This window comes from Branchiostoma lanceolatum, chromosome 10, assembly GCF_035083965.1.
Source record: "Branchiostoma lanceolatum isolate klBraLanc5 chromosome 10, klBraLanc5.hap2, whole genome shotgun sequence".
NCBI classification, from domain to species: Eukaryota; Metazoa; Chordata; class Leptocardii; order Amphioxiformes; family Branchiostomatidae; genus Branchiostoma; species Branchiostoma lanceolatum.
The window spans coordinates 12804063-12827166 of NC_089731.1; the positions used below are offsets into that span (position 1 = coordinate 12804063).

The 23104-nt window shown below is 40.8% G+C and overlaps 1 protein-coding gene across 1 annotated transcript in view; it reads left to right on the forward strand.

Annotated features, from left to right (window-relative positions):
- The window catches only part of LOC136442970 (serine/threonine-protein kinase mTOR-like), a 146951-nt gene that overhangs the window by 20468 nt on the left and 103379 nt on the right, over positions 1 to 23104 (forward strand). Inside the window, exons 20-26 of the mRNA XM_066440014.1 lie at positions 2116 to 2196; positions 2990 to 3102; positions 3547 to 3802; positions 6377 to 6523; positions 7054 to 7196; positions 7750 to 7912; positions 8512 to 8657. Coding sequence (XP_066296111.1) covers positions 2116 to 2196; positions 2990 to 3102; positions 3547 to 3802; positions 6377 to 6523; positions 7054 to 7196; positions 7750 to 7912; positions 8512 to 8657 — 1049 coding nt within the window. The remainder of the gene's footprint in view (positions 1 to 2115; positions 2197 to 2989; positions 3103 to 3546; positions 3803 to 6376; positions 6524 to 7053; positions 7197 to 7749; positions 7913 to 8511; positions 8658 to 23104) is intronic.

The window sequence follows — 23104 nt, forward strand, 5'->3', positions numbered from 1 at the left end:
TCCTCTAAAAACTTATACATGTACATACAAACAAACAAGTCAATACAATTGAATTGAATTCACCGTGCTAAAAGGTACAGTACTTCAATTTAATGTAACAAATGGACATTTTGTATAGATAACGGTAAGCCTTTTATCTCTGGATACACTTTGTAGTCGTTACAGCAGGGCTTACGGAATGATGTAAAAGGAAATTTGTTACCCTCCTCAAGAAGGTTAGATATCTTGTCTATGCTGGAGGCCACATATTTGTCCCATGGATTTTAGGTAAGGTTATTTCTAATAGAGAGTTTGATACTTGAAACTGTGATAGAAAGGTTTGTTATATGGAATATCAAGGTATTTTTAAGCAGGTCTTTTTTAATCTTGGGAATCTAAAGGAAGGTTCGATTAAGAGCATCGTTCACCAGTTCCAAGGTGTTGAAAACAAGATTTTGAATTAAAGAATGATGAAAACAAAATGTATTACATTCTTTTGGGTTACAAAAGATGTTATTTTCATAGTCAAGAAATTGTATAGGAGATGTTTGTGAGAGTTTAACAATGAATCTAACCAACCATAGGAAACCGTGAATAATTTCATCAGGACGGAGAATGACTGAATAGCAAAGTTCTTTCATTCACAACCAAGAATTTTCACAAGCCAACGTTTCGATGACTGTCTGTCATCTTCATCAGGGCAATACTGACTTGTTCACAGTGCACTGCATTGTTCGTGAAAATACTTGGTTGTGAGTAAAAGAACTTTGCTATTCTACTTCCAAAGGAATATCTAATGTATGAAAAACACCTGGAAAGCTCAGTGTCCTACTTGAAGGCCAGACACACTTCTGGGACAAAGGAAATGCTGTAGGGCTTAGAGGATCTCTTCATGGGCGGCTGATGAGAGAAGTAGCATAATTCAACAGTCTGTGCTGCTAATTCAATACAGAGATTTCATTAAACGTGGGAGTCAACAGATGAAGGGGGAAGAGTTATTGTGTATGCAGTGTCCTTTTATTTAGGTCTTCAAACTTCAGTTTTCAGTCTATCAATGGATCTCTATGAAAAGCTCTGGCTAACACAATGGTTGACACTACAAATGTACTCTGTTGTAGCTCAACGTTTGATTGGTAAGTCAATTAAGTTTTTCTGATAACTGACCAATGAGCATGTTCAGTTACAATAACATTTGGAGGCCAGGTCTAGACATATATGATATAGACTGTCTGTTCTGTTGTGTCTGTAAATTTTGGATTTTAATTTAGATTTTGATGTTTATGCCAATTCAATATAGTCAATGTACTGGATGATTCTTCCTGTGGTTTTCTAACTTAGAATTCATACTGGGTCACCTCTACAAGTTTCTAGAAGTGAGCAAAAGTTGTTGTTTTTTGCGTGATACTACAATATAGATCAATGTGACTGCCATGTTTGGAACTATGTCTGCTTTTTTTGGTACATGTTTCATTGAAAATTCAAACTAGACATTGCAATATTTTGAGATTTCTGACTTTTAATCATCAAATTCCAACTGTATTGTCACAGTGTTGTACTCACTTCTCAGTTGTTTAAATGCAGGTTTGCAAGATGATTCAAATTGAGTACAATGTAGATACATACAATCGTGTACCACATCAAATAGGATTGTCTAGTATCATTTCCTATATAGCTACTTAATATCAAAATACAGGCTAATTTTGTTGACTGTACTGTAGTATACTGTCCATCCCATCCTATGGGACAAGTATAGATTTATTACTGGGATGGTCCCTGGGTCACTACTAAATAGGGTCAACAGTATTAGGCCAGGTCAGACTGTTGGTCTCTGCATCAACTGTTTCCAATTCTGATGAACGTCAATCAATCAACTCACCATACTCAAGCTCTGTTCTAGCACTAAATGCTGCATGCAGTGTGGGTTCTAAACAAAACACTACATGTGCCAAAAGACAGTTACTCAAGCAACTGGATACAATTTTGAAAGTCAGATGTTTCAGACAGCGACTAAGACACTTAAAAATCTGACTGTTTCAAAATTTTATCCAGTTGTAACTGTCTTTTGGCATATCTTTTTACATGGATGTCTAGCCTTCATTGAAGAAAACATTAAATGTTTTGTCTTGCCCTGTCCAGGTGTACCTGCCCCAGATTGTCCCACAGATCCTGAAGGTGTTCATGCACGACAGCAGCCCAGGAAGAGGAGTCACTGTCAAGGTGAACTTTTGTTGCCTATATAAACCTGGCTGATTGGGATAGATTAGCCTTACATATTGCATACATGTGACTGTATACTGTAATTCACTTTATCTTCACGGTAGCAAAATTTCACTGTGTAAGGAAAATGGACATTTTCACTGAACTTAAACTTAAAGAGTGAAGGAATCATGAATAATTACAACTGTTACAGTTTTTTCACGGTGATGATTCACGGTACAGAGGTGACCATGAAAACAGTGAACATAAAGTTACAGTGAAAGAAACAAGAATTACAGTACATTGGATCAAAATGGACATTGATTCCAGTAATATACTTAATGTTGCTGTTAGTCCTTCTACATTGTAAACCTTTGCTTGTAGTCCAGTAACACAGCTGGAAACAGGCTCCTGGAAAAATCCACTGAATTCAAAATTCTAAATCTAAGATTAATTCTGGGCAAAATTTGAGATGCCTCCAATATGCTTTTCGACAAATCTGCACAATTTTTCAGCTATTCCGCTGGAATATTGCAAACTTACCATTGTATATTAAGTTGGCAGAGTGATGAAGGTTTACTATGTATATGTAGATGACTCTCAAGACTCAGGCTTCTGTCAACTTTGCTTGTTTAAAGCATGGAATGTTGGATTTTTTTAACTAAGTTGACCATGAAAACAACCTACCCCATTCATTAGTGAAAAGAGCTGTTTTTCTGTAAAATCTATATGATGAAATATTTGTAGCCTTACTAAGCAACTTAAACTGGAGTAACTGTTGAATCAACTGATGATGTCATACTTGCCCCTTCAGCTGCTGAATGCCATGCAGATGTTTGGAGCCAACCTGGACGACTACCTGCACCTGCTGCTGCCACCTGTCGTCAAACTGTTCGACTCACCTGACATCCCCACATCTGTCAGAAGGTGTGTATGTCTGTCATTTTCTTCAATTATCTGATGAGCAAAACAACATACATCCCCACATCTATCAGATTCAGAAGTTTCGTATGTCTGATGTTTTTCATTTATCTGATGAGCATAACAACAGACATATTAGAATGTGTCAGAAGGTTCGTATGTCTGTTGTTTTTTCAATGATCTGATGAGCATCTGCACGGATGTTGTTAACTCTGTTGTAACTTGTTAATCAGCCAATCACTACAGTCCTGGTTACCTTATTACTCTTGTTTCTTGATTTCGTGTTTCATGTTCTTATGTTGACTAAAAGCTATTGTCAAAATGCTAGACATCCCAGACTTGTGCTTTTGTAGATGTTTTTAAAGGTAGCATAGAAACCTTCTTCAACTTTGTTACTCACATTTTGCTGATCGTAGCAGGGTTAATACATATTTACGATTCCTCCTCCAGAGCTGCCCTGGAGACTATTGACCGCCTGACCGATAACCTGGACCTGACCGACTTTGCCTCTCGGATCATCCACCCCCTGGTGCGCATCCTGGATGTGGTGCCGGAGCTCCGCCCTGTTGCCATGGATACCCTGTCGTCCCTGGTGATGCAGCTGGGCAAGAAGTACCAGATCTTCATTCCCATGGTGCACAAGGTGCTGATGCGGCACCGCATTTCCCACCAGAAGTACGACATCCTCAGCTGCAGGATCATCAAGGTCAGTGCCATCCTCAAGGTCATGTTTAAACATCAAGTGTATGTTCTAATACCAAGGTCAGTGCCATCCCAAACCATCAAGGTCATGTTCACAGATGTGATTTAACATCAAGGTCAGTGCTAGCACTCCCTGTGAATCTCAAATCATCAAGATTACATTGACAGGGAGTCCTCCAGGATCATCAAGGTCAGTACCATCCCAAACTAACAAGGTCATGTTTACAAATGCTACATCAAGGTCAGTGCCATCCCAAATATCAAGGCCATGTTCACTGATATGGTCTAACATCAAGGCCAGTGCCATCCCAAGTCATCAAGGTCATGTTCACAGATGTGTTCTAACATCAAGTTCAGTGTCATCCTAGACCATCAAGGTCATTTTCACAGATTTTTTTTAACATCAAGGTCAGTGTTCCTTGAACAGATTATGATATTGTGCTCCAGGATTTGGGTTTGATGGCAGCTTAAGACTTAAGGTCATGTCTACCTTTCTGATGGTGTTTTATGAGTTACATGTAGTACTGAGGTCATTGGAGAATAGGAAATAGATAGTGTTTGTTTCTTTGTTTCTTTGTTTATGAAATATAGTTTTTATGCTCTGAAAGCACTTTAAGAAAAACACTGGTAAAAAGAATTAGACATTAATCTTTAAACAAATATTTAATCAGATTTTGATCCATGCAATGCAAGATGCTAAGGTGTGCTGTATTTAACTCCAAGTTCAAGATATCATCAGGAACTCTGGTCTTCCTCAGACATTTTGGTGCTATCTTGCCCACACATGTTACACTGTCTTGACTTAATCAGATTAATCAGATGCTGAAGCTCTTGAAACTTTAATAGTTCAGTGAATTTCAGATAAGACTAGACTCAGTCAGTAGTGTTGGTCTGTCTAAGACTGTAGCACCATGCGGTGTTGACATTTGACAGGCTACCAAATTACTACATTTACTACCTTGGCACAGTTGTTATGTTGTAAACAGTTAATGTTGAGTCACCCATGAGGTTTACATGTATGTCACTTGGCAAGGGACGAGAAACAAAGAATTAAGTCAAGGTGGTGACAGTTAGGTGACCTATAAGCTGAGTGACACTCATTGTTTGAGCTTATCTAACTTATCTAATCTGGCCTTCTAGGACTTCAAGTGCTTCTGGTAAATGTCAATGGTGCTGCAGTAATGGAATTAATTTCTTGTTAATACTCATATGTATGACCTGATTCACACAGTTACCTTTTATCTCCAAATACCATGTACATTAAGACCCGATTCACACTCTGGACGTACAACGTACAATGTACGACAACGCATTTTTTCCTGGGCATTTTCTTGGCCCTTGTGACTTCGTCGGATGTTATCTTCAAGATAAGCATACAACAAAGTCGTACGGGCCATAAAAATGCCTGTTGTACAACTCGCGAGGCCGATTCACACCGAGGCAAAAAGGGGCTGTACGCTGAAGACGTACCACTTTGTCGTACGTCGTTGTTGTACGTCCAGAAAATTTTCCAATGTGACTCGGGTCTTAATGTACATGGTATTTGAAGATAAAAGGTTACTGTTAGCAGGACATATATGCTGCTTGCCAAGTTCAAGTTCAATGACATGCCTGACTGGAGACAGTCTTGTGGTCTAGACAAATCTACTATCGTTAACCTTCTCCCTGCTGCCTAACTCTGTAAGCAATAGGGAATTGGGTGCCAAACGGCTACTTCAGAGTGCTAAAGGTATTAATGTTGGTCTCTATCCAACCTTTTTCTGACATTGGACTAGATTTGTATGGGGTTGTGCCAAGAACTTTGATCTTCCAAAACTTTTTTCCTGGGACTGTAGCTATATAGGATCGAATAGCCAACCTTGTAAGATTGTAACAATGCAAATGGTTGAAGTTGTTCCTTCTGTATCGTGGGAACTGAGCCATGGGATAAGTCAATGTAGAACAATTGTTTGAAGAGTTTGCAGGCAAAAGCCATTCCTGTAAAATTTCACAGTAATCTAATTTTGTGGTTACAAGGAAGATAATGTGTTTTTGGAGATTTTAAGTTCACGATAGCGCTAAAACCTAAGTTCACGGTGAAGCAATCACTGGGAAAATTGCGAACATAAAATCGCTGCAAAAATTTGTAAGTCATATAATAGATGTCCACACAAAAAGTGCCCCGTAATCAAGGATTCTTTTAAGGTGGGAAGACAGACACAGATTCTTAAGCAAGGCACTGTTCATAATTGATAGATTGACCTTCGTAGACTTTTGATTTAAGCTATGCAAGGATGTATTTACAAAAGGCTGACTTTATGATATGCAATATGATCTTAATACTTTTTGCATACCTCATGATCAGCCACTTGGTAGTCCTTCGTAGATGAAGACCTCTGTTGATTCACTCATCAGAGGGGGTTTGTTTGTTTGTTTGAACCTTTATTTGTTCACGAGGCCACTTGTCAGTAGGGTGTGACCTCGTGTGGCTTCTGAGGCCCAAACTTGAAGCACACAGACGTCCACACTTTGCACACTCAGCCATACTACCATCCCAGTACATGTCTTGTTATATTCAGATCTGTATGATTTTCCCCAGGGGTCGACCATAGCTGAGGAGGAGGATGACCCCCTCCTGTACCGCCCCAGGCAGAACAAGGGGAACCTGGCGGAGGACTCGGGCAGCAGTACCATAGAGGCCACCACCGTCAAGAAACTCCACGTCAGCACTTCCAACTTGCAGAAGGTGAGCTAAGTATCAAAGGTTAACCTTCTGCCTTAAGAGTCGTTCTTGAAGCGTAACATTTGTATGTGTAGTTAACATTGCAGTATTGTGAAGGTTACAAACCTCTATCAGTTTGAAAGAGGATAGGATGCTGCCCAGGGTATGTGCTGTTAGTATACTGTATAGTGGTTCCTGCCAACTTGTAGTTGTTATTACTTTCGCCGAGCAGGTTATATTTTGCACAGGATTTGTGTGTGTGTGTGTGTCTGTCAACACGACAACTTGAGAATGCCTGGGTGGATTGTCTTCATATTTGGTGGCTTTGTGAAACCTCAAAATGATTAGATTTTGGGCCCCCTAGTGGCTCTATAATGGTACTGCAGTGGAACTTCCATCTTTTTGTGTGAATAAGTTACGTGACTGTGTTGTATCACAGTCTACAATATCAGAACTAATTTCTCCATGTATGGCTAAGATTGCACATTAAGATCTGAAAGATGATATTTTGAACTTGACATGTACAATCATGTGTTGTTTGTGTGTACGTGTAGGCCTGGGGTGCGTCTCGTCGTGTGTCCAAGGATGACTGGATGGAGTGGTTGCGGCGGCTGAGTGTGGAGCTGCTGAAGGAGTCCCCCTCCCCAGCACTACGGTCCTGCTGGGCCCTGGCACAGGCATACAACCCACTGGCCAGGTGGGTGCAGGATCATTCTATAACTGAGTGAATAGCGAAGGTCTTTATTCGCAACCACACATTTAACAGGCTCGTGTTAATATGGTGTTGACCGGTTGTGAATAAAGAATTTTGCTACCTTGTCATTCACCAACCTGATGAAATTATTTGCATCATCCTACATCATACTATTTCTGAGTTTTACATGACTTGTTAAAGTTGTCTACATCAGATGTGTGAATCTGGGAAAATCATTAAACGTCTAAAAGTTTGCAGAAGTACTATACAAAGTCTACATTTTATGTACCAGTGTTGGGACAGTTTTTGGTATGAAAAAAAACTCAGGGAAAGTAGGCAAAGACATAAGTAGGAAATGTGATGGTTAGGTGCTTTTATTGTAAGACTTAGTGCATATTTCAACAGTCTAAATCTTTTAACCTTTAGCACTTTAAAGTAGCCGTTTCAACCCAAGTCCCTATTGGTCACAGAGTTAGGCTAAAGGTTCGACACAATTTTGTTATTTTCCTATTCCATATATATTTTCCTTTCTATTATCTACTTTGTCTGTTTGCAGGGATCTGTTCAACGCTGCGTTTGTATCCTGTTGGTCGGAGCTTCACGAGCAGCAGCAGGACGAGCTGGTACAGAGTATCGAGGTGGCGCTGACGTCCCAGGACATCCCCGAGATCACGCAGACGCTGCTCAACCTGGCCGAGTTCATGGAACACAGCGACAGGGTAGGATATCAAATAAACAGGGCACTAAAAACAGAAATTCTACGGTTCTTGGTGGCAAATGTGCTAGATGTTGGCACGTCGGCAACCAAATCTGCAGCATGTTTTTTTGGCACACTTTTAGACAGATTAACCAAAGAGGCTCCGTGGGCATCACTCCAGGTCGTGTAAAGTTTCTTTCCCAAGGGCACAAGGTCGGGGCATGTTGAACATTGAACCCGGGACCTATTGGTTCTGAGTCCAACGCTCTAACCGTTGTGCCACACCGACGCCACACAGGGCACTTATAGGAAGAGATAGGACTAGATTCTGGTGTGGGTTGTCTCTGCAACTACACATATCAGGATTGTTGGGACTCCGAGGGGGTTATGTGGCACTGTTGGTCACATTTGTTTTCAACAATCTATCTTTCTGCATTTTTCTACAAACTTCATTATTTTTTGTAGTTATTGCCTCTATCAATATTATTTATTTGTTTTCCCCAGTGTTAATTGATGTTGATGATACTTTTGGTGTTATGTTTACTGTAGTCCTTAACTTTTTTTAAAAATAATGGTGTGCTTTCTGTAGATATGATATATGATTAAATACTCTGTGGACAGGGCCCCCTCCCTCTGAAAGATGACAATGGAATCGTCCTGCTGGGTGGACGTGCTACCAAGTGTCGAGCGTTCGCCAAGGCCCTACACTACAAGGAGCTGGAGTTCCACAAGGGCCCCAGCACAGATGTCTTAGAAGCTCTCATCAGGTAAGAAACATGTTTCTTAAGAAGTTAACCTGCTGTACATGTAGATGGTAATAGACTTTCTCCTCACATACATGTGTCTACTAGTTACATATTTGGTCAAGATAGTGGCTGCGCTTTAGACACAATATTTGACCTGAATTTTTGTTTGTTTGTTTATTTTGTATTCCTGTTTACCATAATGTTAATTGAATAGAATACAACACACATACATGTACAGTGACCATAATATGGTTCGCCTTGTATTTCAGATATTGACACCAAAGATAATATAATAATTACTAGACTTTCCTATCACATATGTGTAGTTACATTTTTGGTCAAGATAGTGGCTGCTCTTTAGCCACAGTATTTGACCTGAAGTTTTTATTCCTGTTTACTATAATAATGATAATAATGTTCAATATTGAATGGAATACAACACATGTACAGTGACCATAACAGGGTTCGGCTTATATTTTTAGATCTTGACACTAAACACACAATTTATGATAACGTTTAGCAGTCAATGATACAAGTTGTGATATCAAATTGAATACAATCGTGCACATTATCATTGTGGAAAGTGCATGGAATTTCAGCACACAATGATAATTATAAGCTATGCACTTAAGGATTTTTTTTCCATTTAGCCCAGATGTGAATTATATAAAAATATATAATGATACATTATGTCATGTACATGTACATGTATGTGTAAATAGTGAGAATTACAAAATGAATCCTGCTTTTACAGTAGATCTACTTTCAGACATTGAAGATAACTTTTCAATCCAATTTTAAAAGACTAACTAAAATGAAGTATGATGTTGGTAACAAAAAGTTGAGAAAAATTATGTACAACAACATACAACTTGACAAGATTCAAATTAAGAGGTAGATTAGTGATGCAGATACAGTTGCAATAAGTAATTAGAATTATATATAACACTAACAGTCCTACTTGATAGTGTTGCGCTCAAGATTATACTCAGCCTTTGCCTGCATGTATATATTAGTAAGTAAATGTATACTCTAGATGTTAATCATTAGATTGAAGTGAAGCCCTGTGATAAGATTTGGTATTGGGTTATATATAGAATTGTTGGCTTGCGTATAAGCCAACTACAAAATATTTACCCCTTTATGTGGAAGTAAAAACAGAGGGTTAAGGAAAGATAATAGAATATATTAAGCTTATAAGTTTATAGGGTGTTTCTCTCAAAAGGATGTGAACAAAGGGTTACTTTTTATGACATCTCTTATATCAAACAGAATATTTCCTGGCCCTTGTCTCGTACGTCACTGTCAATTCTCTATTTTGACATTGAAATTCATCTTTCACATTGGGTGACCTTTGAAATGTTAGTGAGCGTACAGACTATATCATGTACTAGGTATACTGTACACCTTTGTCTCAGGACTTACCATCTAGTGTTATTCATCAGAAAAATCTACAGGTCTTAATTTCATGACAGTTAATCTCATGGAGTACCAAGGCCCCTCCCAGGCCGCCCAGAAAAGGCCGTCGGGAAAACCGGTCTGGCTTAGATACGATCCGCCGGTGTAATACCGCCCATTGACATTTGCCGTTACGCCACAGTTAGTGTACCATCCACCACCTCCAAGCCTGCTTGCGCAGTTTTCATATGCGTGGGTATCCTGGTCTTTATCCCACGTGGAGAACTTCGCGCCGTTCATAATGAAGTCGCCCTCCGTGTTCGAGATTCGCCGATCGTAGGTCGCCTGATATTCCTCTGACTCACTCGCAATTGCGAACTCTCGGTAGTCGACATAACGGAGGTCTCCGTCCCACGCCGCCGCGGTTATGCGTAACACGTACTTCTGCTGGCTGGTCAGGAAGTGAAGGTTGTCGTTTCCTAGCCAGTACTCGGTGTCCAGGTCGCCCAGGCCCTTACGGTACTCTGCCCACGGGCGGTCAAAGCTGATTGACCCGTCCAGGCGGCGCTGGATGACCGTCCAGCCAGGACCGTCCTGTCCTGCCATGTCACACCACACCTGAATGGGAGATAAATAATGTTACATCGCTAACACAGCATGTTGTACATGTGAAGAAGAAGAAGAACTTTATCATGTGACAATTGTAACTGGTACAATGTATGGCAACTTACATACATGACAGTTGAGCTATTGCTAATATCTACACAATATACACTGTATATTAACTTATGCTAGCCAAGGACAAAGAGTGCTATTATTAATATTAGTGTCCAGAAAGAAATGTGTCTGTGGGGATGACAATATGCCGTTCTGGTAAGAAATGCCCCCTCTACCAGGAACCACCAAAGCAGATAGATGATACACTGTATATTGATACTGTCTATAGGATAACGTAAACATTGGAATATTATGAATGTTTCATTGTTGTCAGTTAACCAACAAACAAAACATGGTGAAGATTTGGAAGTCCTTAGATGTACAAGGTATGTAATTTTTATAACTGGACTATAAAAACTGCTATATTGCATAGTTTCGGATATGTACTGATATACACATCATATTTACAACTCGTCTTCTATCTTTTATGATACAGTATTTCCTATCCCTAGATAGAAAGAAACCTGTAAGAAATTATCAGTTCAATCCATACCTCAAATGGACTGCTCCCTTCAGGACAGATGGTGTGTATCCCACTGTTCCCTTCTCCCTGCTGGTACAGGGCTGCACAGTCTCGGGGCTTGCCTGGACAGAAAACAAACCAAGCATTGTACAAATCTGTAGGAGTTGTACCAATAAAGCTTGCACTCTGCATCAACTACGTGTATGTTGTCAAATATGATGCATATTCATTGATTTCGAATGTTCTCGAATAGCAAAGTACAAAGTTGTGAATATGGTTCCCTGTTGTTCAGAATCAGTATTTTAGGGACTATTGTTCTGATGTATTTGAAGGACTATGTATATTTCGACTTTCATATGATATATGACTTAAGGCACATTTCTGCTCCTTTGATAAGTCTAATGTTTTAATTATAAGGAACTGTGTTCTTTTTACAACAAGGATCAAGCTTAAACATTATACCTGCGCTGCCTCAAATCAGGGACATTTCCGGCCAGACTTAGAATTTCCAAATGATGAAAGAGGCTGAAAGAGAAACTACTTGCCAGAGAAATATGAAAGCCATAACCTTATTTCAAGCCACGCAACTCACTCTACTTACATGTGCATGTGTGTATATGTGGGCATATGTGTATACATGTAAAAGTGATGGATCCAGTATAATTGTGTACTTGGAGTGCTTGAGGACTATCTAATGTGGGCAGATGGATCCCATCAATCTGACATCACAAGCAGTTGATCTTGACCTCTGCTTGAAGAAACAAATATCAAGTAGACAGTTTACCCTACCAGTTCAACACTCGTGCAAACTGTTTCAGTCAGGGACTGTCGGTAGGACCCCACTTAGAGTACTGTAAATGCAGAAATGTTTGCGGTGGTTTTATTGTGAACTCTTTATAGCAAACTTAAAGCCACCGCGAAAAGCTGTTCCATTGTGTGACTGTAGCACTACTATTGTTTCAAACACGAACTCAAAACCACCGCGAACACTCCATTTTCTCCCTACCACAAAATTGAATCCCCGCGAATGTTTCTGCATTTACAGTAACTTACCCCACCTACAAGTCTGCGAAGATACACCTGTACCTGTTGGAGAGTTAACTTTCTGAGTGATACCAGGTGTAGAGTATCGAGACATTTATGGTGTCACAAGTCAGCAAACATGGCTTATCTAAGGCAGGCCTGAGACCAAAAGGTTGTCTGGTTTAAGTGACTAGAAACATCAGTCTTCATTCCATTGCCATTACTATAACCTTCAGGGCCTGTCCCTTTGCCCTATTTTTTTTACAGAGCCACAGAAGTTTACACTGTATTTTGTCCTTCACTTAGATGTAAGAGAAACTCTCAGACATCTTTCAATTCTTGATCATTTCCTCTAAGACCTCCCAGAATGTTTTGAAAGCAGGCCAGAAAGGAGACTTGGCTGAACAAATGTAGAAATCAAATACTGGGACAGGTGTAAAATGTTACTAACAGTGAATGTATGGTGGTAGTGGTGATTACAATGTGGAAAATTCAACTTGATTTGCAAGTATCCTACAAATGTTTGCTTGCAACTCCAACTTTGTAACAATTATTTGGAAAGTTGGTTCAAGAAAACTGAAATATAAACAAAAACTTTTTACTTATTTGTTCATATTTTGTGATGTTGATTTTTCGTGAAAGTAAATGTTTTACAATGGAGGCTGCAGGAGTTAAAGTTAAAGTGAACACCCTGGAATGTGTAAAGGTAAAGATTAATGTAGTACTTACCACCGCAGAGGTCAGCTCCTCCGGTCTCTACCACAGGAACCACTGGTTCATCTATTCCGCCTTGAACATCAGTGGACACATCATCTGGCTTTTCCTGTGGTGTGGGGAAATCTGGTTGTCTCACTGGCTCAGGGTATTCTGGTTGTGGTGGTTCTCTTTCTGGTTCAGGGATCTCTGGTGGAGGTACTTCTGGTTCTGCGTACTTTGGAGGTATTTCTGGTTCAGGGTATTGTGGTGGTACCTCCGGTTCTGGGTACTGTGGTGGTACTTCTGGTTCTGGGTACTGTGGTGGTACTTCTGGTTCTGGGTACTGTGGTGGTATCTCCGGTTCTGGATATTGCGGTGGTATCTCCGGTTCTGGGTACTGTGGTGGTACCTCTGGTTCAGGGTATTGTGGTGGTACTTCCGGTTCTGGGTACTGAGGTGGTATCTCCGGTTCAGGGTATTGTGGTGGTACTTCCGGTGCTGGGTATTGTGGTGGTATTTCCGGTTCTGGGTACTGTGGTGGTACCTCTGGTTCAGGTTTTTTTGGTGGTACCTCCGGTTCTGGATATTGTGGTGGTACCTCTGGTTCAGGGTATTGTGGTGGTACCTCTGGTTCAGGGTATTGTGGTGGTATCTCCGGTTCAGGGTATTGTGGTGGTACGTATGGTTCAGGGTACTGTGGTGGTATCTCTGGTTCTGGGTACTGTGGTGGTATTTCCGGTTCTGGGTATTGTGGTGGTACTTCCGGTCCTGGGTACTGTGGAGGTACTTGAGGTTCTGTGGTGTACTGTGGTGGTACAGTCTGCTGTCCAGAGCCAGGTTGTCCAGGGACAGGGACGTAGATCCCCTCAACGGGCACGACAATGTTGCTGTCAGGGTAGCGCGGATCGTATTCCCTCGGAACGTCATCCTCTGTCCTAACCTTGGGCTGATTTTCCTCATATACCACTCTATTGTCGTAGTCGTAGGGAGTTGACCCTTCTTGGGGGGAAACTATATTGGCGTTGAACTCGTGTGTTACCTCACGATTAGGCTGTTTCACGTCCTGTGATACCGCCCGCCCGTTGCCGGTCGCATCTTCGAGGAACATCATCCTCTGCTCCAGGGTAGACATCCTCTCCAAATATGGTCGTATCATCTGGTTTTCCTGTTCCAGCCGTCTGATCTTTTCCTCCTGGTACCCCAGTTTGGTCTCGTACTGGACTATCCTCGGCTCCAGCTCTCCCAGTCGCTTTTCGTACTCCTCTAGGAGGGCAACCATGCTTCGATCGACGGCGCTTCCGTCGGTCGTTGTCGTTATCGTCACAGGCGGTCGCCGTCGCAGCAAATTGAAGGCTCTCGTAACGTTTTCGAACCTCAGCAGAAGGTAGTCCATAGAACGTCTCATCTCCGACACCACTTTGGTGTTGTCGTTCAGGAAACTGCTCTGGATGGACACTGTGTCCTCGAGATCTATCAACCGCGTCAGATACTGTTCGGGAATGTTGTTGCCACCTTCCACTACATTAGCATTTGGTTGAAACTGCGGGTAAACCATGGTCAGGTCAGCTCGTGAGATGAGCTGGTTGAATCTATTCTGCCATTCTATGGTGCTGATGTTCAGCTTGTCCTTTATCTCCTTGAGTTGCACCTTCATCTTAAAGACTGCGTCGTCCTGCCTTTGGTTGGACTGAACCTGCTCAAGTATGCCGTTGTAGTACTGGTTGACCAGCCTCTCTTGTTTTCCAAGACGCTCCTGAACTGACAAAATCCTGTCCCTGTATTTACCGTAGTACTTCTCTAGCTCACCTTTCAAGTCTCGCAGAAGCTGGAAATACTTTTCAGAGTTCCTGAAGTCACCTTGTTGGTCCTGCTGCATAGCAATGGTCATGTTTCGTGCTAATGCCTTGACCCTAAAGTCCATGGATCTCAGATCATATTGAAACTTTTCAATGACTTTAGCTTGCTCATTTGTTCTCTGTATCACCGAGTTGACTGCAGTTTCGTACTCTCTCAGCATGTGCTCTTGGGCTTGAAGTTGAGGCAGGATGTCGGTGATAGCTTGATATTCCGAAGCATCTGTACCAAAACCTTTCTGCTCCAAAGTATCTCCTATCTCAGCTATGCCTTGCGCCTGGAGCTTTTGCCGCAGTACATTCATCCTATTCTGAAGCTCTCGAATGACGTTTTCTCGACTGCTAAGTAAGCCTCGCAATTCGTTGGTCTGGACCTTTAAGTCCTTGTTCTTTAACTCCAATTCCCACTCGGCAAATGTCTTGTTCATTTTGCACACGTAGTTCTCGTGCTCTAGCTCGCGTGCCTTCAACTCAAGCCGCTGAAGTTGGATCAAAGGATCCACTGAGCAGTCGCCAGTGGTAGAGTCACAGTCTGTCAAGTTACGGAGCAAGACCAGTAACTTCTCTGCCTCCAAGGTCTGTTTTCTGTTAGGTGGGTCATCCTGCACATCCCTAGAGTGCGACCCTTCTTGACCTTGAACCCCGGGATCTCTCTTTGCCCTGGATAGTAGTTGCTTCCATGACGGTTGACACGTTATCTCTCCTCTCTGATGTTGCATAAGGACGCTGTAAACACACTTGCCATCTTCGGTCACTTCTCCCTTTAGTTGTACGTCTGAATTTCTCTGTCCTGACGTTGAGATGATGCTGACCAGCAGCATGGTTTGGAGGAGAGTAAAAGCTGCCATAGCTTTCTTCGAGATGTCTAAGTCCCGACTTTTGTCAGAAGAAACGGTGAGGTAGTATCCAGTCCTTTATGTCGACTCCTGTAGGCGTCTGGCACTCTCTCCAACTCATTCTAGTGCCAGCTGGCTCTGGATAAAAATACAGAGTCAGTACATGTCAATGGAAGGCAGCAAATGACATCCACCAAAGCCCTTATTAATGAGGAGGTGAACTCAAACTGGAATCTGCAGGCAGAATCCAGTTAAGAATTGTCTGGGTCGCCAATAGCCAATGGGAGCTCTGTTGCCATGGCGAATAATCTATTTTGGAACCGACTCCCACTTGGGAGTTGCATGTGTACCTGTAATTATCAAAGATACAGAAATTCTCAAATTCCCTGGCAAATAAAGGCCTTGTTCAAATCAGCCAATGCTTAGTGGGTGTCTGTTGCATTGGGTTTCAAACAGAAGCTCACGTTCTGTTGCTAGAAGGTTTAAAACAACACGACCTCTGTCGGAAGTTGCCAATTCTGCTAGAAATGTAAAAGACAACACCTTGCCTGGGTGATAACTACCAAGCATACCAGAGAGTTCGAGTTGCCCTTAGATTTACATTAAAAAGATACAGATGTCTATTCTGGGCCTCAGCGGTGAGTTCACGCAGAGGGTTGGAAAGGTATGCAGGTAACGCAGGGAAATAGAAGTCAGGAGGTTCCTATGACACCACCGACCCCGTTTGTCTTGCAGGTTTACCCAGCCCATCAGGCACCACTCTTTGACATTTAACAGTTTGTGACCAAGTTCACCAACTGGCAGATATATTGTGACTTTGTTTGACTTTCAGACTTGGTTCGGATTATCAACACGCATAAGTCCTGTGTTAATGTAGACATGTCATGATCAACTTTATTCATGATAGTGATAGTTATTCTTTAAACTTTAAACTTGTGGGTTTTAATCAGTCATTTTTTATGCCATAAAACAAAATACAGAAAAAGCTTTAATGGTATTCACCCATCAGCACCCATGACTAAGGATCATGTAGTAAAATTGACTAGATGATGATCCTGGGTGTCCATACTTAACTCTAAAGCAGGCTGTTTCAATTTAGAAGGCAACTAAATTTAGTTTATTTATGTAGGTCAAGGACAGTGTTAGTGTCAGAGGTGAAACTCAAAGTTCACCTTTAAGATTGATAGGCCAAGAAGAACTCTCTCACCCTGCGGATGCATAATTTGAGTTTTTTCATGTTTGGAGTTTGTGCACATCATCATCTTTGTTGTCATAAGTACTTTTTTTGAAGACACAATCACTTCAGAATCTGTCGTTGCAAATGTTGTTTACAGTGATATGTACTTTTATCTGGTCTGTCCCTAAATTCTGGAGTAGTTCACATGTGCAAAAAGTTTTGGTGGGATGTATCAAATGTAAACTAGGCCATTCTTAGAGTATTTGATGATGATGATGGTTTGAACCTTGACTTTGTGGTAGTCGTTATGAAAATAATTGAGCATGAACCACCTGCAGAGTTTGTAGATTTCCCCATAAAACTAATGTGACTGCAGCAAACTTGCAGAAGTTAATTGATACTGGATTTCAAACACTGCACATTTTGCTAGGAGAACTTATTATTAGTGCCCCAAACAGAATACAATGCTTTGATTACATCATCTAAGAACATCATTCTGTAAAATGAGTAAAATTTGTTTTTTTTTACACTTTTATAAGTAGCAGATTTTGATACAGGGAGTAATCAAGAAACAGTTACAGTGTCTGTTTTCTTAGTCTTTTCTGCAAAAGAAACATAATTGCAACAGAGGATACAAGATTTGGCTGCTAGTTGCAGCTTTCACTGACTGTGTCATTACTGCCAATTCTTCCTCACCTACATCATGTAGTTAAAGCTTTTGTCGGAAGGGTTTTCCGATGTACGTTTAAAATGTCACTTCTTGTCCTTTCCCAACAAGATTGTACACATGGTAAGGCATACAGAAAACTGTAGCAATGTCAAGCATGGCTTCCTTATACACACATACTTCAAACATACTACATGTTTTAGATAAATTGTATATCAAACTTTCTCCAAACAAGCACCAGACACTGTCCATTTGAAAAGCAAACAGACCCTCTATCTCTTCTCTGTACGTGTTAATCAGTTTAACGTTATACAAAATTAAGTTTTTTTCAACATCAAAACCATTTGTGGAAGAATACGCTTGAAAGAGAAAGTAGTCCTAACTGCAACATTGAATGTTACAAATATCTAAACAGAGATAAGACTTGAAGACCAATGTTGCCGACTACAGGTATCCAGTTCTCATAGCTTTGACCCACAGCTCATGACTCACCTATTCAGTCTCCCGTCATCTCAGGCTTCTGTAATGGTTCAAGTTCAAGTGTTGTGATCCTATGTAACCTTGGCTGAAAGGTAACTCTACTTGTTAGCAGCAAGACCACAGTTTATCTACACTTCCATCAGAGCTACAGTATGTACCCAGTGGAATCCTACCAGACATGTCTCCCATAGGGCTGTGCATGGGGAGTTCTAGTATCACGATGTGTGATATCTTTTTTGTAAAGGGCTATTTTTATCCAGCTGATATGATAATGTTTAAAAGTTACTCTGGAAAGGTTTAGTACTATACAATAGAACATTAATACTGTGAATTGATAATTGTTAATGGAAAAACAGCATTTCATCCATATCTGTAGACTATTTTTAGATCCCAGCCGGTTTTAGTTACTTCTGACATACTTAAGTCCAAGAATCTTAAACAGGAATAGCCTCAACTGTCAGTCATTGTAACTCTTAACTTTCTGTTATTAGCATTGCTGACATGTTGACATATGCCGAAATTACTTTATCCTATAATTGATGTATTCTTTGAAAGGATCCTATGAAAAAGTCCCACTGAACAGCAAGTTAAGTTCATTCAAATCCCTTCCAGTAAGCTGGAAAGCACAGTGTAACCTTATATACTGTTCTGTAGACAATTTGCGAGGAAAATCCTTGTTGGACCAAGTCTAAGTGTTGTCCTTTTCCCCTCGCCATGCAGATTAGGACGGTTGACCTTGTGACTTTAATTCCGTCTCTCTGGCTTCGATTCAAGCCAGATGCACCCTGGCCCTAGCCTGAGTGTCATCCTAGTTTGTTCCAGGCTTTCTCTTTACCAACGTTGGTTAAGGAAAAGCCTGGAATTAACTAGCCTAAGGATGACACTCAGGCTATCCTGGCCTCAATCCATCAATAGACTATGATAGAAAAGGGTCAAACCGTAAGTTGGGCCGAAGGTTATGTACAGATATGTCATTTTCATTAAAACACTGGCTTTGAGGTAGTACTGTAAATGCAGAAATGTTTGCTGTGGTTTTATTTTCGTGATTTTCGCCTTAAACTCTTTACCACAAACTTAAAGCCACCGCGAAAAGCCGTGTGACTGTAGCTAACTTTCAGGTTTTGCGTGCTAACACACACTCAGTGCTATTTTCTTCCAGGGAATACCCCATCCCAGGCATTCAGGTTTGTTTCTGTATCACAGGTATATCTGGGAGTGGCATCCGAAGGGTTAGCTAATATCTTGATCACTGCACACCTGTCCTTTGACCCACATCTGAGACAACACCTGACTCCTCCAAGAGTCGACATTTTTACCACAAACGAAAAGAAACGAACAAAAACCTTGAGACCTTGCAACCGTAGAAAGTAAAAGCTTACCAGGTAACCTGGTGCTGCTGTCAGTTCTGATGATCAAAACTGGGACACAGCAAACCAGGGACTGATTAGAGAGATAGGAGATAGGCCAAGAGGTGAGCTGCCAAGTATTGCTGCTATTCTGGGGGTAACTAACGCTGTCAAAAGGCAGAGGACAGACCTTCCCAATCAATGATTGAACTATGGGGTTCATCAGATGATTCTGCCATGTGGAGAGCAGAGGGCATGTCTTGTTGAGACAACGAGGTGGAATATAAATAGTAGGTCTCAGAGAAGCATGAACTTGGAAGAAGTTGTCTTTTGGGTTCCTTTCACGTAGTCGTTGGTGTATCAACCTTTTTTGAAAGCAGTTTTGACAGAAAATTAAACTTAAAGCTTATGAACCAGATGTACATTGGTAGCTTTGAATATAAGTGTAAGTTTGCTAAAGACTTCATTACAAATGGTGCTAGGATCCTGGAGGTGCATAGCCCTGATCTTGTAGGGTAAACTTGGCACCTGTGCAAATGTATTCAAGGTCAATGTTATGGTAAATGGTGCAAGAATGGGCATGAGGAAGTACAAGGTTTAAGTTTAAGTGGTGTGTATGGCAAGGTTCCATGTTTCATTGCTTAAACATTTTTTTTAAAAACTCTCCCCTCATGGACAATACCTACATGTAGTCTTGGACAAGTGTTGCATAGGTTGCACTTCCAACGTTTGCCACCAGAGGGCATGCATGGCTTGAATGGGGACTGTACCTGAATGTTATGAAGAAGAAAAGATTCCTGAAAAATAGGAAATTCAATACAGTATCGGGAATATACAATTTAACTTTCAATGGTCCCTTCAGTCTTCCCTTGCCTTCACAGTTGTTAAGTCCTTCCCTTAAATAGTTATTACAGTTGTATGCAGAATTGACAAATGACTTTTGCACAGCCACCTGATGATGATGATGATAGTTTATGTATTTTTCGTGCCATAAGTTTAGGGAAATGTTTCCCTCCAAGCAGGTAGTACCTGTAAAAACTACATTTATTTTGCACAAAGAATTCTTAAGTCTTTTTAACCTTTAGCACACTGAAGTAGCCGTTTGGCACCCAATTCTCTATTGGTTACTGAGTTAGGCAGCAGGGAGAAGGTTAAACACAATGACAAGTGTCGTGTTGCAGACATTGACATTGTAATGTGAATGTGACTGCCCAAGCCATGGGGCTTCTATCAGAACAATCCTGGTATTACTACCACATGTCACCCCCACTCACCTGGGCTAAGGTGTCAACAGTTCATCCCATGGGGCCTGTAGGAGACAGAGGGTCTTCTTCACAATGACAGGGACCTGTCTTCTTGGCAACAACTAGAGATAATGTCACACATAAAGGTTTTATAGGTCAAGCCATAAGATACAGATTAGTACACATGTACCTGCTTAGCAACTTTATGTGAGATGCTGTCCACTATAAACTTAGCCCACTACTGATGTAAAGACCTAACTCGGACCTGAATTCTGATACACACTGGGAAAATTTTCTGGATGTACGACAACAACGTATGATAGCGATGTTGACTTTGATGTATGCCGCCTTTTTTCCTAAATGTGAATCGGCCCCGCACGTCATATAACAGGCATTTTTGTCATTCGGGCCATAAACACCTAGAACCGTCAACCGTCAAGGTCATTGCCGTACGTCCAGATAGCAATACACAACACAGGATATTGAGCACATCTATACATAAAGAAATGATAGACGAAACAATGTTTATTTTGATTCGAAGCATTTAAAGAACATTTCATAACACACAGTGCATTGTGGCTAAAGATGGTTTAATGCTTGTTTCAGTAAGTAGTTTTTATTTTTTGCCATCAAAATCTTTAAATGATATGGATGGGTGATAGATGAGAATGTGTGTGCAGTAGACATACAAATGTGGTGTTGACAAACCTATTTACAACAGGTTATGCACCCTTGGTTACACTCTGACTCTAGTTCACAGTAGCTGAACTTAGACTCAACACGACTCCTATGGCAGTACCACACATCTGGTCATTGGGAGTTTAAAAGTCGGCGATAAGTCGGTGATATACTGTCCCGACATTAAACTTCAAGGCCAATCAAAGGGGGAAGACTATGTTGTCACATAAACCTCCCACTATGATGGGAAACTGAGAGCTGTACGGGGTTTCTTTGCCCCGCAGTATGAGGTAATGACCATGACTATCAAATCTGTGAAGCTTGATATCTGGACAAAGCTGCAAGAGTACATGAGAATGGCTTTATGGCCATTTGCCAAGTGTAGATCTTGTGTTTGGTTCGAAGCTAATTCATCTCAGTCACCTCCTCACACATGCCACAGAGACTGAGTGATTCGCAATCGAAGACAAGAAGACTTTGCGAGATGTCCAGAAGACTTCTATGGAGAGATCAGGTCAGGATGTTTAAGATTTGTTGTTTGTTCGGGTTATACAAAATCCTTTTATCATCAAAAACTGATAAGCTTTCCAGCCGTCCACTCTTTGTTACATAATGTTAGATTTTTTGGCTGCACGTTTTGCCTCTGTTGGCTGAACCTTTCAAAGATGTTGCCAAAAGGAACTTGTTCCAAAAGATCTACATGTAGACCTGGGTAAGGTTGAGCTACAAGTTGTTGGCTTTAAAAGTGTGCTAACCTCTTCCAGAAATGTTTCTTTTTCATGTGTTAAAAACTCTACTCTTCATTCAGTAGATGTTTCAATATAGAATTATTTAGGGACGTGATAGTTTTAACGTTGATGATATTATGCTATACATATGTATAGTCAGTATGCAGTACAGAACGATAAAGATATCATGAATAGAATTTCAGCTTGATCATTTTTATCAGCTGCTTCAAAGTTGTCAGTTACTACACTGAGGATGAGAATTACAGGCACTTGTAGTTGTACTGGTTCCTACATGTATAAAGTGTTAACATAATATGATATTACCAAAACACACAATAAGGCTAAGCTGTCATATGATTAAGGTCACAAATCTAAAGAAGACTTGATATTGGTAGAACCATACAAGATATCAAAGACCATCTAGAAATTGCCCTAGACAAATTCCATCCAGAATTCACCCATTATGATTTTTGCTGACTCAGCATGCATCTATATGTATGGAGGAAGGATGCCTACTTCAGGTACATGTACATGTATGTAGAGTGACAACAAGAACCTTTAAGAGTTAGGGACATTTCTTTGCGGTTTAACCAGACTTGTTGGTCCTGTCATGGTAGAGTGTTTCGAACCTGTACAACCTGTAAGTGTACTCAAGAAGACCAACAGACAAATTCTGGGACAGTCTCCAAGGCAGGGGGCCACATGTGTGGCGACTTCTGTGGTTTCATGGCTGGATGATGTCCAAACATTTTAAAGCTGAAAATGAATATGCTATAAATTAACCCATTTTATCCCATGTATGCCAAAGGCCACCTGTCAATTAGAAATTTTTAAAAAGGGCCACATGTGTGGCAACTTCAGTGGTTTCCTGGCTGGACAATTTCCTAACTTTCTAAGGCTGAAAATGAATATGCTAATTACCCAATTATCCCAGGTATCCCATAGGACACCTGTCAATTAGAAATTTGAAAAAAGGGGGGCCACATGTGTGGGGACTTCTGTGGTTTCATGGCTGGATGATATCCAAACTTTCTAGGGCTGAAAATGAATATGCTAATTACCCAAATATTTCAGGTATGCCATAGGATACCTGTCAATTAGAAATCTTAAAGAAAGAATTGGTGGAACAACCGAAATCTGGAACTTAGTTCCTGTGAATTTC